At 34.8% G+C, this 17981-nt stretch overlaps 1 protein-coding gene across 6 annotated transcripts in view; it reads left to right on the top strand.

Moving 5' to 3' along the window:
* FGFR2 (fibroblast growth factor receptor 2) overlaps nucleotides 1-17981 on the top strand; it is a 115282-nt gene that overhangs the window by 84478 nt on the left and 12823 nt on the right. For all 6 annotated transcript variants that reach the window (XM_051981562.1, XM_051981561.1, XM_051981560.1 and 3 more), the window contains 4 exons: nucleotides 8046-8197; nucleotides 11309-11430; nucleotides 14587-14697; nucleotides 15454-15644. In XM_051981562.1, the coding sequence (XP_051837522.1) occupies nucleotides 8046-8197; nucleotides 11309-11430; nucleotides 14587-14697; nucleotides 15454-15644 (576 nt within the window). The remainder of the gene's footprint in view (nucleotides 1-8045; nucleotides 8198-11308; nucleotides 11431-14586; nucleotides 14698-15453; nucleotides 15645-17981) is intronic.

The following is a 17981-nucleotide window of genomic DNA, read 5'->3' as shown; positions in this document are numbered from 1 at the left end:
CTCTTAAACTCTCCCCCCCAAAACAACAACAACCAAAAAAACAACCACATCAAACCAAAAACTCAGTTTCTGATCTTACGGAGATTACAAACTAATTAGAGGAACAGTAAATAATTAAGTTCAAACAGATTAACATACAGGATAAACTGGAAGCAACTGGGTTCAAGTCCTTTCCTTTAAACTGTGATTATGATTGGGCAACTCTCAAGACATAAATTTCAGGAAGATACCAGACTGTATTAATAGAAGGAATTTTCCTCATCTGGGACTAGTATCTATTAGAGAAATCATTATTCTAGTTCATCTCTCCCTCTATGTCATCTATTTTGTGATTTGGTTGATTCGTCATGTTTGCCTTTTTGTGACCCCATTTGGGTTTTCTTGACAAAGATACTGAAATGGTTTGCCATTTCCTTCTCCAGCCCATTTTATAGATGAGAAAATTGAGGCATACAAGGTAAAGTGACTTGCCCAGGATCTCACAATTAGTAAATATCTGATGTCAAATTTGAACTCAAGTCCTCCTGGATTCCAGTGCTAATAATTCCATCCACCATACCACTTAGCTGCCTATATTTTGTCTTAGTCCTATGATTTAATTGGGGTAGGTGTTACTTCCAATCTGGAAGCTATCTCCACCATACAGATCCATGACTGTCTATAACTTCTAATCTTAGAAACTAGCTTGATGTCTCTGAATAATGTGGTGACACATATTATGTGTGTATATGTAAGATGATGAGATTAAATAGAGGTTTTTTTTTAATATACAGTGAGAGCCATATTAGTTAATATTTTGATGTGACAGCCCAACAATAAGGTATTGTGACCTTAGGACAGAGGCTAAACATCCAGAATGAGAAACGTTCTGTTGAGAAAAGTAATAGTACTTGATGCTTACAGAGAGGTTTAAGGCTCATGTTGCTCTTAGCTTTGCTGTGCTTGACTCTTAGTCAAAGTGCTGGGTTCAATCCTAGATTACACGTAGGAAGAACATGATTAAGGGGAAGTATGTCCAGAGTGGGGCTGGCAGGATGGCGAGGGGTGGACTGTAAAGAGGTAGATCTTGTGATTATATGGGGAAATAGTTTAACAGAATAGGCTGCCTTGCGGGGAATGAGTTTCCTAGCCCAGGAAGATTTCTAGTGCAGATTGAAGAACCAGATTTTGGGGGCAAAGAGGGAATTCCCTTCTAGGAGAAGTTGGACAATATGACCTTGAAGATCTCCTTTTACCTCAACATATAGATATTGATATCTATATCTATTGATAAAAATAGCCATGTGCAAAGTTACATGTCTACTTCAATGATAAAGACCTGTGATTTCTTTAGTATGGATACTTCCTACAATAATGTAGACCATATAAAGTGAGAATTCTCTTACCCCTCTTATGTGGTATTCATGAGTTATGGCCAAGAAAATTCTGATGACCAACTCTCTTTTAGTTATAATAATGATGCGCTCCTAATTATAATAAAATTAATAATAGTAATTATTATAATAACAACCACTATAATAGCCAACATCTATGTAGTGCTTTAACTTTTATATATACTTACATGTCTGTAGAGTGTTTTACATACATTAATATAATTTGACTAACCTCTCTAGATAGCTAGTCTGGTCCTTAATAGAAATCATTACTAGGATTGTAATCAATATTTCCAATAACCCAAATTTTTTTTAAAAAAGAAAATACTACAACATGACTTTTATTACTGAAATGTATATACACATAGAGCTATATGCATATATTCATGTATTTATGCACTTATATATATATATATATATATACACCTTATGTATTTATGTTGTAATGTGTATTCTTAATTATATATCTATTTAGACATATAGATATTATATATAGTCAAATAGAGCTATGTCTAAATTTATTATTCATCATATATGTAACATGCACAAAATATAAACATATTTACATATTAATTTACACATTTTAGTTTTTTATATACATATATAGTAGATATTTATCATGGTAGGGAACAGGGGATATAGTAGGGAATAAATAACACATTTTTAAAGAAATTCATAACTTGAATCATTAAGCAAGAAAATAAAAATCAGAAGTGAAATCATGAACAGGGTAAGTCAGTTAAGTCCCAGACAATCATCCTTGCTATGACGATATGCTCGCATTTTGTGTCATATGAATCAGACCAATGACATAGTTGTTGTAGTCTGAGTTCTAGATCATGGGGCTAAATTCAATGTTTTAGGAAATACTGAAAGTTTCTAGTGAATTGTTAGTCTGAAGATATAATTGACAGTCAGATAACAAGAGGAAAATGATGGCAAAAGCACTGAGATAAAGAAATGTCAAAAGGTGAATAAGAAAATACAGGAAGGAGAAAGGGAAGTAGAAGGGAAAGAAGTAAATTTTTTAAAATGCAAGTTAAACTATCATTAATCTGGCCACATTAGTTTAAATTGATCAGTTGGAACCAGGAAAACTAACTATATCACTGCAAAATGAATCATTATATAATTATGCTATTTAATGAACACACTTCAATGTTTATTGAACTGAAGAATAGCCTTCTCTTATTTCTCCTTTCCTCTTCAAATTCTTTGTCTTATTCTGCTTAATCTTTCTATCATAGTTCAGTTTTTACAACTTGTATATATATCTTCTATACTCATTATTTATAGGAGGAAACTGTTAATTTTTTTTTTTTTATTTTTTTTCCACACTGCTTAGCATATTGTCTTGTCCTCTAGCAGGAGTTTAATAAATATTTGTTGTTCATTGAATTGAATTCTTGTTAATAAATTCTAGCAGACTGTATAATCTTTTTATAGCCAATTCCTCCAACTGCAGAATGTCAAAATACAATAACTGCAAAAAATTCTTCATAGGAAATCCCAACAGGCTACATTTTGTTTTTTTTAATAACCACAACAGAATATGATGCAAGATGGCCAAAACAAGAACAATGAAAAAAAGCATAAAAGATTGAGATCTTGCGTAACAAAGCTAAAGATTTCAATCTCTAGTATTTGGAATTAGGGACTGAGGCCTTATGATTTGGAAGGGCAGTTGGGGAGATCATATTGTTCATGCTCTACAGTCTTGAATAAAAGAATGATAATAGTAGGTAGCAGTACATGACATGGAAGCAATGACATGGACAGACTTTGGGAGATAATGGAGCATGGAATGACTTCTTATTCTCTGAGTTGGGTCTTGAAGACTCAATGACAAAAGAGTAGATGAATTTCTTAGTCTTTCATTACTTAACTACCAAAATCTCTTCCCATTAAGCATTGCTAGGAAATTCCTTCTTGTTCTAGGTTCCTATGTCTCTTATTCTTCTCCAGGACTTGGAAAACATAACACCCTGTCTTCTCTGTATCATCTCCTCTCCATGCACACAATCACCACCCTACTACTGGCCCTCATCACCTCTCACAGGGGCTTTTAGAATAGCCTTCTCACTGGTCTCCCTACTTCAAGTCTCTTCTCTTCAATCCATCTTCCTTTCAGCTGCCAAAGTGATTTTTCATAAAGCGCCTGTTTATCATATTATCTCCTGGAACTCAATAAATTCCAAAGACTACTTATTATTTCCAGGACCAAATGTAAAGTATTGAAAGCTTTCACAGCCCTTTGTCTTCCTACCTTCCTAGTCTTATACTTTACACTTTACTTTGTAAGTTATGAGCCAGGGATAACAATAGTCCTATGCTCGCCTCCCCAGTTTACCTCCCATGGCTTCCTTTAAGATTCAGCTCCAGGACCACCTTCTAGTCGGCCTTTTTGGGGTCCCCTCTTTGCTTATACTTCAGATGTTTTTCTTGTATGTCCTTCATAGAGATCTTGTGTATACCTACGTCTCTTACGTTAGAATATGAGCCACTTGAAAACAGTATTTGTGTTTTTATTTTTCTTTGTATCCCCAGCATTTAACACAGTTTTTGCTGCCATTGAGTAAGTGCTTAATAAAGGCTTATAGCTGACTTACCACCTAGTTCTGCTGCATCTCATCTCTGATATACTTGTATTTTTTATTATGATGTCATGGTCACACATGGTTACTTTTGGTTGGAGGTGCTGACGGCAATGAATCCTGGTGGACATGGCAGAAAAACATGGCTCCAACACTCTCTTTAGGCAATGATGACTGTTCTGAATTTCATTGTGTTTATTCACTCATTAACTCTGCAGTCTGTCTCCTCCTGGAGGAGAAATTAGCTTCATCCCTTTTTTAGCCACAGGCCCAAATCTCTTCATTTGTAGCCATCTTTTTTACAGTGTGATCTAAGAGAACGTAATTGATTTAAATTCACTAGTTTCATGTTACCCTATGAAGATGGTGTTGATAATTACTAATGGATAATATAACTTTGAAATAGGCTTGAGGAATGATGTTTATTTTGCCCTGTGTATTCTTGACTAGTGTTCTATGATTTCTATAGCCATAAAGACGATGAAAATAGTCATATTGATAAGATTAGTTCAGGTCCTTATAATGCTATATAGCATATTTTTATTCTGGCTGATCAAATCAAATATGATTGAAACAAAGGCTCTTTCACTTAGCTTAGACAAATGGAATATGACATATAATTTTAATTTCTTGGTCTAAGGAAGATATTTCTTGGCTAAATAGCATTTTGAGTTTTATAAATAAGTAATTTGAATTTTATAAATACAGCTAATTAAGGGGACCACACATACAGGGAAAATAGGTCTTTAAATGGCAACTATGAGAAATGAAAACTGCAGCATGGTTTAATGAAAAAAGCATTGGACTTGGGAGTCTGTGAAGGCCTGGGTTCCACTCTTAGCTCTTCCACTTTCTAGCTATTTGATTGGGACAAAAGGATGATAATTGTATTCCTTGAATCACAGTGGTTTTGAGAAGAGGGCCCTTCTAATAGCAAAGTATTATGTTTGCTGAATAACCAAATAAATATAAATATAAGCTATTTTTAATAAACTTTTATTATTGAATGCTATAATAATATTCTAGTTTTATGACTTTTAATGGCCAAGAGTTGGTATTGATTTCTCATGTCAGCAGAAAACAGATTCTCTCAGACTGCGCCAACCTGAAAAGTCAGGTTGCCATCTATGGGTCTAGAGACAGACTTGTATATCTGTTGTATAAGGTCTAGTTTAGCTAAATTAGTAGAGGCTGGCTTCTTGTTGTCCTAGAACTTATATATTTTTCACTGTAGCAACTTTCAGAAGAACATCTTACAAACTGAGGGTATGCTACCTGTTTCAGTAGAGGGAATATAATATCAATAAAATCACAGATCCTTGAAGTATTATTTTTGTGAGTGACACGGCCATGCTCTAATTATATCTGAGGCACTTGAGTTTGGAGTAAATGTTTTCAGCAGTTTGTCATAAAAGAAAACATCTATTTGTCTACATGGTAAAGCAAATTAGTTGTTTATTTTCAGCTAAGTCATTGTCCCAAACTTTTTAATTAGGATATTAAAATGTATCTTTAAAATGGGAATCCCTTTTGAATAAGCCTGCAGTGCAAAGATTACTAGTTCTGGATTAAGACAACTTGGTTCTAATTCCATTTTGGATGCTGCCTTTGAGATCTGGGCAAGTCATGTCATTTTTCTGAACCTTGTTTTCCTTATCTCCAAAATGATAAATTTGGACTAGTTGGTATACGTGTTTCTTCCACTTCTATATGTATTATGCTAAGAACTTGAAAACCTCAACTCATCAGTGTAACGAGAAGCAAGGTAGCCTGTTTAGGATTCAAAGATTTTGTGACATTTTAGTCACTCTTTGCAAAATCATTTGCTTTCTGTCATCTTCTTAATTTTTTTTGTTGAGTCACTTCAGTTGTCTCTGATTCTTTGTGCCCTATTTGGCTTTTTTTTTGTGGCAAAAACTCTGGAGTGGCTTACCATTTCCTTTCTGGCACATTTTACAGATAAGGAAATTGAGGCAAACTGGGCGAAGTAACTTGTCCGGGATCCACAGCTAATGATATCAGAGGCCAGATTTGAACTCAGGAAGATGAGTCCTCCTTAATCCAGGTCTAATGCTCTATCCACTGTTGCTCCTTCCTTCAATAATACTTTATGTATATTGACAATTTAAAAACAATTAAGAAAACCATTGAAGAAACATGATTGTATTCCACCTCCCTCAAATGCTACCAAAAAATCCCAATTACTTAACTAAAAGCCAGGATATACATGTTTTGGACCTATTCTACCAGTAAGCAGTATCTTTGGCTAAGCCACTTTACATCTTAGTTTATCTATAAATTAAAGAGATTGATCTTGAAGCTTCATTCGAGCTCTAAAATTTTGTATTGTAAGGTGAAGCCTCTTTTAATTTCAAAAATAAACATAAAAATAACCCATAACCAAAAGGTGGCCTTATATAAATAAAATCTAGTTATTCTAGCAATTTTAATAATCTATAATCTAATTTTAGTTTTAATATTTTCTATCTTTTAACTATGCATCTAGAAGTAAAAAGATTGCTTGTGTGCTATTTGTATGTTACTCAAGTTATAAAATCTTTAAAGTGATAGAGAATTCTCCCTGCCAAATATTAATGTAGAAATGTATGAAAGTTAGCAATTTGCATTTGAAACGATAAAAAATCAGTACTGTTAACAAGTGTCCATCCTTTGAACTGAATGTTTTAATTACTGTCTTTTCCTTCAAAATAGGTTCCTTTCTGATCTTATATAAATCTCAAGTTATTATGAGCAACCAAAGGTCATCTACTTTTACCAAGAGTCATGTCAAAGTTTAGTTAATAGGAAGTAGTAGGGGATGAATAAGAGCTTTAGATCCTCTGTACTGGAAATAGTACAGGTTCCAGATTTGGAAAAAAAAATCTCTTTGCCAAAATCTGTATAGGCAGGGTTAGTCTTTGAAGTAATTTTTTTCTCCTGAAAGCATAGCTCTAAATAATTAAAAAGCTGGAAAATGCTAACATGAAACATACCTGAGATGAATTCCTGTGAAGCACTGGTGTAAATGTTTAATCTCTTTCTAGCTCTTAGGTATCTTTTATAAGGCTGCTGGTTCATAGTCATAACTCCAACACTACATAAACTGACTGAAGTCATGCACTGTCCTCAGCAGAACATTCACATTTAGAAATGAGCACCCAGCAAGTGCTTAACATTATTTTTATTTCTAGCAATGAAATCAAGAGAAAGCATTGATTATATTGCATGAAAAATCAGTAACAACAACAATATACATCCAAGAGGCATCCAGAAAATTTGATAAATATAACATTCATTCAAACAGAATCAGGATTAGTTTCTCCTGTGTGATTGAAAGAAAGCTGAATTTTTGTGTATAATCTGCTGGTTTCTGAAATGGAAGTTGACAAGTGACAACCCATTTTCATTTAATGGCACCTATGTCATCAAGTTCCAAGAAGGAATGGTGGGATGAAGCAAGAAAGGTTGCGTTTCACGGTTGGAAGCATTTGGTATGATTAATCTGAGAATATCTCACAACACATGGCTCTCAGATTACCTTGAATAAAGGGAGTTAAAGAAAACTGATCAGCCATCTATCTTTCCCATTTCAAATCCTAAGGCTTTTTCTGAGATGTTTTGGTTTGTGTTTCAAAAACACAGAAGGAACTCTGAGATAAATGATTTCACTATATCAAAAGCAGTCCATGAAAATTATAAAGTATCCATTTTGTGGCCAGGTTAAGAATGCTTTAATGATGATGGTAAGGAAGGCATTGCAAACATTAATAGATGGGAAACAAATCTTTTTTACTAAAGCTTGAACAGCTTTTCTGTAAAAAAAAAAGTCTTTTGAAATCTGTCCCCTATATATAGTAATGTGATTTTAGTGAAACACAGTACTATTTTGGGAGGGAAACAAGAGACCTGTATCCTGAAAAAAAAGTTTTTGTGGCTACCTTAAATTTGGGGGTTTCATTATCTTTCAGTTTTTTTATAACAGTACAATCTGGCTGGGCTAGTGAATCCTGTAGTACCATATTCCAAGGTTGGGCCAGAATTACATCTGTTTCTTTTGCATTTTGTATTCCAATAACAGGTGTCCGCTGATTCCAGCTCTTCCATGAACTCCAATACACCGTTGGTGAGAATAACAACTCGCCTGTCTTCAGCACCTGATGCCCCAATGTTGGCAGGGGTCTCTGAATACGAATTGCCTGAAGACCCTAAATGGGAATTTCCAAGAGACAAGTTAGTATTTCTACTGAAAAAGACACATATAAAACAAGCTTATTCTTTCCAAAGCTATCTTTTGGAACAAAGGTTTTATATTATATAACATATATGTGTATGTATATGATATTCATTTGAAATATTTTCATTAAGCACCTACTATGTACAAGATTTTGTGCTCATCATACTTGATAGCACAAACAGGTTCAGGTTCCCAGATACCACAGATTGATATCTTCAGAAGAGATTGTGGGCCTGCTAATTTAGAGTCTTACAGACATGCTATAGCCAGGATTATAAATCAAATACAGACTGAGATGGAATGGTTAGGTCAGAAGACAAATTGGGGAGTTCAGCAAATCTCTCTTTTGAGTCTTTCGTGGGTGTTAGAGTTTGAGTGATATTAGAAATAGAATAAGCAAAGATATTGACTCTGTTTCTGGGCTGAATGAACAATTTCCTGTAATGAAATTCCTGGTTTGGGGAGGTGAACAGATTCTTCCAAAACAACATGAAATATTCAGATAGTTATTTCACTAACTCTTACCTAGAAATCCTTGAAGAATTGAATTTATCTCCCCAAAGTCATATATAATTATATACTTATATATTACAATAATATATAATTATATATATTTTTCAAGCAATCTTCAACACATTTAACTTGACCACATGATTTTATTAGTTATCTCATTTTTATTTTCATGATGACAGCTGAACCCATTCATGGCTGAGCACAGTTGAGAAAAAAATGAGAGGCACAATGGGCAAGTTAATATCCAAAAAAAGGAGGAAAATACCTGTAAAAGTATTCATGAATCTGCCCCAGAAAAATGCTAAAGTAACCTCTCAAATGCACAATGATGGATCTGACAAAATTGGAAAAGAGGCTAAGTTTGTAGATAAAAGAAATGGTGGTCATCCCTGCCTGCTCACTGGTAGAGGGTCCTAGCTGCTGCTGGTTTCTTGGACCCAAGCAGCTGGCCTGAGTTCTGAGCTTGGAGACCCAACCCGAAGCATCTGCTTTTCATGGGGAACAGTTCAATCCCAGATGATGGGGTTTTGATCTTGAGGCTTCTTCTGACATCATTGCCCCTGTACCTCCTCTCATTCTAGGTAGCTTCTCCCCTCCCCTGCCTTTTGTGGATTATTTGATGGTTACTTTGTTAGGAAAAGTGCATATTATCAGAATTAATATTTTCTTCTAAAGAATTATTTGCAGAAAAGTATATTTTCAGCCATTACAGTTTTTGATGATGGTGGGGACCTAAGCCCCTTTTTCTGATAAATTCATTGTATCAGTATTTGCATGATTTTCTTGCCATTTTCTAGGAAAGTTAACCCACAAAAGTTGAGGATTGATTGTACATATACATATGCATTTATATATATATATATATATATATATATACACACACACACATATATATATATACACACACACACATATATATGTATATATATATAAGCACATATGTATATAATATAATGTTATTTTTTTATTGAGAGCAGCCCATAGATACTATATGGCATTTAACAACCATAACATTAAAAACATAATTTAAAATAAGAACTTATAAATTATTCATCTAAAAAGTGAAGAAAATCTTTGTTAGTTTTCTTGTTATAGACAGGAATTCCTTTAATAATATGCCTAGATTTAGTGATATAATTAAAAGAATTCTGAAAGACTGCTACAAATCTTGGTCCTAATCCTAAGCACGCCATTGACTTGCTTGTGTGACCTTGCTCCAGGCATTAAATCTCTGTTTTTGTTTGGTCTCCGAGGTTCCTCCCCTCAGCTCAAAAATTTCATATATGAAATGGTATACACAATATAATTCTTCAGTTAAACACTAGTTCACTATTCTGTCATTGTAACTGTCACCTATAATATAGTCAGTAGTAGAGGTTCAAACCAATGACTTGGTTTGTTCTTATAGAAGGGTTTCTAAAATAGAGAAAATCTGAGTCCTGGAGGTTTAAAAGCAGAATTCAATGAAAATGTAGGTGGAGCTGATCCCTAATGAAAGAAGGCTAGTTAGAAACCGTTTATTAGATTGGAGACACACTTACACAATGAGGGGATTGTTATACTTACATCCATAGTGCAGTAGGGCATAAATTAGCCATTTTTCCAATGCAAATGTTTATTTTCTGCCAAGATGTTAAATTTAATTTTAATTCTGGACAGAGAAAATAGAATAACACACTGCCTTTCGGGCTTTATGCTGACCCTTTTCAAAGCAGTATCTACTTAACTTAAAGACTATTTACTATTGGTAGCTAGATTCTTTACCACACTATGCTCAACTTACAAAACCATATTCCTAGGTATTCCAAAGGCTTCTCCATTAGGGAATATCTATTTCTGTTGCTTTTCCTGTAAGGCCTAAGGACAATATAAAACTATCTGCATGAAGTACAGAAAGCTTCCAAACCTGGAAATTTAAGATGTTTGTTGGTCCCAGTTTGGAGTATCTTAGTTATTATTCTGTCGTCTAAGACTTTTCTGAATTGTTGTGTCAAAACAAAATTATTTCCCCTTTCTCCCCCCACTCTGTTTTTATTTTTTCCCCAACTAAAGAGTTAGACAGACACAGTTGAAATTTGTTTAAGATGTGCATTTTAAACAAGCTGGCAAGTGGAATTTGAGACACACATGACCACAAAGCTTCCAGTCTCTCTGTGTTTGAATCATCCTAATTTAAAGCAACCTTGATTTGCTGAGGAGTCAAAACTGGGGGAAAAAAAAAACACAAAGACGTCTAAAGCTTGCTTTTTCTAGGACATTCTCAACATTCTAGGACATTCTCTAAAACTGAACTGGATCAGGATATAAGACTCCTTAATCAGACCTGACCAGCTCACTAGCAAGGATACCCTCTATAATAAATAGAGAGCTTGAATCCTCAATTTAATAGCCTTGCCCACAGTAATTGACATTTACTTAAAACGTCACTAAGAAAATACTAAACCTAGTGTGTACCCTATGTCTCATTAGTTCCATATGATAAATGCTCCGTGCTCTAGCAAGCTGTTGAAAGATTTTTATATTTAGTTCTGGAATTTCACTAGCTCCATCCCTTCACCAGATGCTGTGTGCTAATCTGCTCTTTACACGTTTAGGCTGACGCTGGGCAAACCCCTTGGGGAAGGTTGTTTTGGGCAAGTTGTAATGGCAGAAGCAGTGGGGATTGACAAAGACAAGCCTAAGGAAGCAGTTACCGTGGCAGTGAAGATGTTGAAAGGTAAGTTGAGGGAAGGGAGTCAGCCTTGGGAAGGGGGTAGAGTGGGGAGGAGAGGGGCAAAGCAAGTTCTATCAAGAATGTTTCCTTTGTAGCATCTGAACTCTATCATACTAGGAGGTCAGAGAGCACATAGCTGACCTAGAGGTTGAGAAGTTTTCAGTATAAATCAATGTCTTTGACAGCCTATTTATCTTGAGAAGTGTATATTTACAAGTAAAGCATAGCCTTGTTAGAATTTGGTGGTTCTTTACCTCAGCCATTTTAGAATATCCAGACAATAATAATTTATTTCCCTTCATTTAAAAAAATTAAGTGCACAATTTGTATTGCATTTGTATATTCATACACATCCATATGTTTATGTTTGTATAAATAAAATTAGATAGACTAATGGATGGACAACTTGTAACTTACCCAAGGATAAATTTTAATACTGTATTTATCTTTGAAGTTGAAACAAAAGAGAAAGATTGTTAGAACATTTAGCCTAACTCCACAGATTCAACATATTCAAGATACTTAAGCTGCAGCCATAAAGAGGATGTTAGGAGGAAGAGTTGGGAAAGGTACACTGGACCAACTAGCTATAGGTTTTGTTTTGCTTTAGAAACAAAGAGAAATGAAGCTGGCTGGAGAAATCACTTAAAAAGTCAGAAATGAGCTTAAATGAACACCAGTGCTAGTAGTGTATATCCTTCTGGGACATTTAAACAATTACCCAAAAATGTAAACGCTGAGCTGCTTAATGGGAGTTTGAACATTTATGCATTAACCTTCCAACCTTACTATATACTTTCATCTGCGGCACTCGACTGTCACCCATTAAGTTCACTCCTGGCTCCCCTTGTACTCTGTTGGAACAGAAATTAGAGAAAAGTGCCCTGGATTATTCTAGCCTCCTTTGCTTCCACATATGCTGCTGAATGGAGCAGGACAGAATTAAGACTGAGTCCACCTCTCACTTGGGTTATCCATTCTCAGATGAGCCTTGCTGCAGCAAGACAATCCTTCTATACTTTTCTATTTTTTTTTCCACTGTGATTGTCCCAAATTTTCTCTCCTTTCCTCTCCTTTATTCTCTCTGCTGGGGACTTTCTGGCTTCATATTTCCCTTTTTAAAAATGGAGGCCAACCTCAGAGGGCTCCTCCTCATCTCACATGGTTCTTCCATCCTCCCCATTGCCTTCCTATAGATTGCCTCTGGTAACACATTCTTCTTTTAATCTTCATTTTCTTGTTATCTAATATCTTCTCTGTTACCTAGAACATGCCCATGTCTCTTTTGTCCTTAAAAAAAAATCCCAAACTCCTGCCATTTACGCTAGTTATTGTCTTATATCTCTCCTTCCCTTCTCAACTAAACTTCTTGAAAAAACATTTACTCATTTCTGTTCCTCATTCTTTTCTATACCATTCTGGCTTCTAATCTCATGATTAAATGATCAAATGAGATTAGGAAATACCATACCATGCTTTCCCCATAATTACCAATGATGTCTTAATTGCTAAATATAATAGATTTTTCTCATCTTTATCCTACATAATTTCTCTGCAGTATTTGACTTTTGATTATTTTCTGGATATTTTTTTCTGGGTTTCACTTTTTATCCCTCTGCAACTGCAACTTGTTCTCTCTTATTTTCCTCCCACCTCTTTATCTGCTCAGTCTTCTTTGCTAGATCTTCATCCGTGTCAAGTCCAGTAACTATGGGTGTCCCCCAAGCTCTGTTTTGGGACTTTTTTTTCTTTATAGTCTTTCTTTTGGTGATCTCACCAACTCCTATGGGTTTAATTAACATCTCTATGTGGACAACTCCCAGAGTCCTTATCTTTCCTTCCAGTTCTACTTATCAGTTTCCTATTTGACATTTCAAAGTGAATTTCCAAGGAAACACTACATCCCTATAAGGTTATTGAAGTAAAAAATCCTTAGTTTCCTTTTTAATGTGCCTTACTTTACATGTGAAAATTAGTAACTTTTCTGAAACTTGTTATCTTAGGAAGTTTCCTGGAAGACTGAAAGATTAATTTATATTCCAGGGCCATGGAACCTGGTCTTACTGCTTCTCTATCCATTATGTAATGCTGCCTTCTATTTTGTGTGTGTGTATTCATATAGGTATATATATGCACAATTTACATGTGCATTTGTATATACATACACATTCACGTTTATATTTGTATAAATAAAACCAGATAGACTAATGGATGAACAATTTGTAACTTACCCAAGGATTTGTTTTGATACTGTATTTATCTTTGAAGTTGAAGCAAAAGAGAAAAAAAATCCCCTCCTCCTAAATGTCCTTTGGTTCTACTAGAATGCTCAGTTAGTTAGATCAAGGGCAATGTCAATATGACCCCTCTCCAATGTATTTGTATGAATTGTTGTGTCCTGCTCGTTCCTAAGCTGCACAGCCCCAATGCAGGATTACTGGGGATCAACCTGACTGCCATCACCTGACAACAATCTTTGGCAGTGCTGCAGCCCAGGAGCCATTTGTTCTAATGCATCTGCAGAGACCAAGTGATACGTCTAATTTTGCTTCACTTTTTATCCCTCTGCAACTGCCATGAGTTTAGCTGCTATAGAAGGAAGTAGATCCCCTTCTCCCCCATCAAGATCTAGAAAGATAGCAGTCCAAGAATCCATTTGGCTTGCCTTGCCCTAGGACCCCAAAGTGGAATACAGGACACTGGTTGAAGAAAGGAATCCTCAGTTCTCCTGTCTCTTATAGAGACCAGACTTGCCTTCCTTTATGTAACAGAAAGTAAAAAGTTCTATGTAAATAAAATTATATTTCAAGCAATTAGGTAATATATTTAAATTTACATGAAATTCTTAATGAAACCAGTTATTTTCTTTGTAAAACCTAGGTTTTATGTATTGGATTGGCTTAAAGCAATGTATGTCTATAATGCTTTCATCCTTAATAATGTCTTATACTTGCTAAAAGCTGACTATGAAACTTTTTATTTAAGGCAAACCTTTCCAATTTAAAGTTCTAAGAAGGTTTATTGTGTTTTGAAAAATGTTTTGTTCCTACTTAGATTCTTTCTATTCTGGAGGTAAAGAGTTTTTTGAAATAGGTTTTTATTAATATTTTTTGTTTTTAAGTCAATTTTTCCTCTGTTATCTCTTCCCCTACCTCTCAGATGATGCTACAGAGAAAGATCTTTCTGATCTAGTATCAGAGATGGAGATGATGAAGATGATTGGAAAACACAAAAATATTATAAATCTTCTTGGAGCCTGTACCCAGGATGGTGAGTTATAATGTGTTGTTTTTCTTTTTTTCTGAGGCATTTGGGGTTGTTTCTTGCCTAGGGTCACATAGCCGTTGTTAAGTGCCTAAGTCCAGATTTGAATTCATGTCCTCCTGACTTTAGGGCTGGTACTCTATCCACTACACCAACTAGCTTTATTCCCCTCCCCCCCAATTTTTTTTTTTTTTTTTTTTACTAAACCATGTTTTAATTTTCATATTGTTAGGTTCATCATCAGATTTTTTTAAACAAATGGCTAGGCTGTATTATGATTTAAAATGAACTCAATATTTGTAATATGGTTCTTAAGAGTGATTTGATATTATAAGAAAATTGTTTTATAACCTTAACACAAAAAGGAACTCTGGAACATTTAAATTCTTTGACACCCTATAAAAAGAGTAGGTTGTGGTATAGTTTTATTTTAGGCAGTAAGATTATATGATACTGCTAGTATTCAGGAGTCTACATTTTGAAAGACAGTTTCCATAGTTGTGCAATTTTAACAAAAGACAGACTTCAAAATATGGTTCTATATTTTAGTTGAGAAAATTTTGCTGACCCTGTAAAAATTGGAATTGATGTCTTTACTAATCATATAGTCTCCTGAATTAAATCAGGGAGGGGGAAGAAAAATAAGAGTCCTTTCCTGAGTCAAAGTTGGAACTCTCTTATCCACTGAAAAGCTGTTTGGGGGGAACCATGACTGAAATCTATTTGCTTAAGCATTACCTAAGGATTCCTCTTATTTTATAGGTCCATTGTATGTGATTGTTGAGTATGCTTCTAAAGGAAACCTACGAGAATACCTCCGAGCCCGGAGACCCCCTGGTATGGAATATTCATTTGACATTAACCGGGTACCAGAAGAACAGATGACTTTCAAAGACTTGGTATCCTGCACATACCAACTAGCAAGAGGCATGGAATACTTAGCATCACAAAAAGTAAGTTATTTGCCTTTAAAGTACTTGATGAAACCAAGCTAAAATGTCTGAAGAAAATAGGCTAATTGAAAGACCCTATTTTTAAAAAATCAAATTCTTCTTTGTGTTTTACTACTTGGAAGTTTTTTCAATGCATTAGTCATATTAAGATATACTAGTAAAAGTGTTAAGAACAAAATCTGCCTTGCAAATGTAATGTACCATTATAGTATCAGAACCAGAAGTAACTAAAATTTCTTGGAAATAAAATGGGCTCGAAGAGACAGAATTTTTATTGAATCTTTCACTGTGCTGTTTTATAAAATTTGGGGAGATTGACACTGCTTAAATATATTCCTTCCTGATGATTACTTCGAGTTTGTGTATCTTGTTGTTAGGGATAACATTGCATAGTGGGTAGAGTTCTAGACTCACCCACAGAAAGATATAGGTTCATATACTTCCTCTGAACTACCAGCTGTGTGGCCCTGGTCAAACAAACATTTAACTTCTCTGTGTTTCAGATAGTTCCCCATGTCTTATCTTCAAAGTCTGTAATCTGATCTTTGCTGAAGATACCTCAACTCTTTTGAGTATTTGAGAATTATTTTGATAGAGAATTTTTTCAAAACAGACTTTGAATGTTGGGTTCAAGGATCTTGGAGAACAATTAAGAGTTTTAGAAGTATCAAATAGTCTAGGAAAGTCACTTGTATCTTTGAGTATAATTCCAATTCAAGGGGAAGAAATGAACATTAAGTATCATTATTTGCAATACCATTAATGATAATAATGTGACTCTATAAAGTTAAATTTTGCCAGTCTTAAACAAATTATAGTCATGCTTGTTGTAGTGAAATTATAAACATTTTAAATCATTCCCAAACCAATTGGAGAGGAAGGTTTTCATATATTCTACCAAGCTTGGCAAAGTTTTCTGTATTCTCCTGAGTCACTTTTGTTTCCCCAATGAGGGGAAGAGAAAAGGGTGAATCAACTGCCTGTGTTTTATCAGCAAAATTCCCTAGTAGTATCTGGCCTCTGTAGGACTTAACAGGAATATGGCCTAATCTTAAGAGAGCTTTAATAATTCTTTGTTTTCCTTGATTTGCTCATTCAGTTACAGTTGTAAGATATAGGTAGATATCTCCATTCACCCTGACTAGTAGTCTAGGTTTACATATAATAAATACTTACCAGATACTTGTTAAAATGAATTAATATACTGCTTTAAATCATTCCTTTGGTGCTCAGTAGAGGGAAGAAATGGAAGAGGTGGATCATATAGGAAATTTTGAATGAGTTGTCCCTAGCATCTCTCTTGCATCAAAACTAGAGAAGAGAAACTTCTGTATTTACATTGCTGTTAATTATGCTTCAAAACATGTGATCCTTGACTGTTTGAACTATCCATGTAATCCTCTGCCTCCCAAGTGTTTCCCTGTTTTTTTGCTTCATTTTGTGCAGTATGCATATTCTTGGCAATGAACACAGTCTTACCAGTTTTACAAAAGAAGAGACTGAAAAAGAAGGTACAAATTAATGTTATACTAGCACATGGCTTAAAGCCATTTAGGAACTATGGTTCTAAAGATAAGATATCCAGGGACAGGATTGGAAATGAGTGACAGAGAGAGATTGTAATGATTACTTTAGATGATAACTATCATGCTGGAATGGAGAGGAAGAATTCTGGGTCTCTTGGAGAGAGGGGAGCCCAGGTAGTTCAAGGGTAGGATGACCTCAGGGGATTATTACTGTATAAATTGAGCCTCTGTTTCTCTCTTGACCAAAGATTAAACTGAGAATGAACTGGGATTTCTGTCAACAACAGTATGGATCATTTTAAAGTTTGAGAAAGGAAATAAAAGTATACAAAGTAGTTGTGCAGTGTGATTGTTGGCTGATTTTTAACAAAAAAATAAATATCTGAGCCTTAGATCTATTTGCCAAAGCCATGCTGTTTTTAGGTCAGTTTCACAAAGTGGTTGGGTTTCTTTTTGATGAAACCCTAAGCATCCTTAGTATATAGCTTCCCAGTTGACCCTTGAAGGTTTATAGCATGCTCTTTGCCCTTTGTACCCCATTGGCTTTCACTCAATACAGAAGAGAAAATAAAAACGATCCAACTCCCCTAGTTAACTATTTGTAGTTGACAACTTTGACTTTCTCAAGGGAATACCAGAAATCTCTAGGAAGGGAAGGGGCTTTGTTTTAGATTCTTAGTTTCAAGCTTATATTTTATTAGCCTAAGGAGATATCACTTCACTTGCGTGTTTAAGAGCCCTGGAATATCAAATGACTAAAGCCTGCAAAGAAGTCTGCAGAACCTCTGTCTTAATGGTTAGTCAGTGTTAA

This window comes from Antechinus flavipes, chromosome 2, assembly GCF_016432865.1.
Source record: "Antechinus flavipes isolate AdamAnt ecotype Samford, QLD, Australia chromosome 2, AdamAnt_v2, whole genome shotgun sequence".
In the NCBI taxonomy this organism is placed as follows: Eukaryota; Metazoa; Chordata; class Mammalia; order Dasyuromorphia; family Dasyuridae; genus Antechinus; species Antechinus flavipes.
This window is presented reverse-complemented; position numbering and strand designations above follow the sequence as displayed.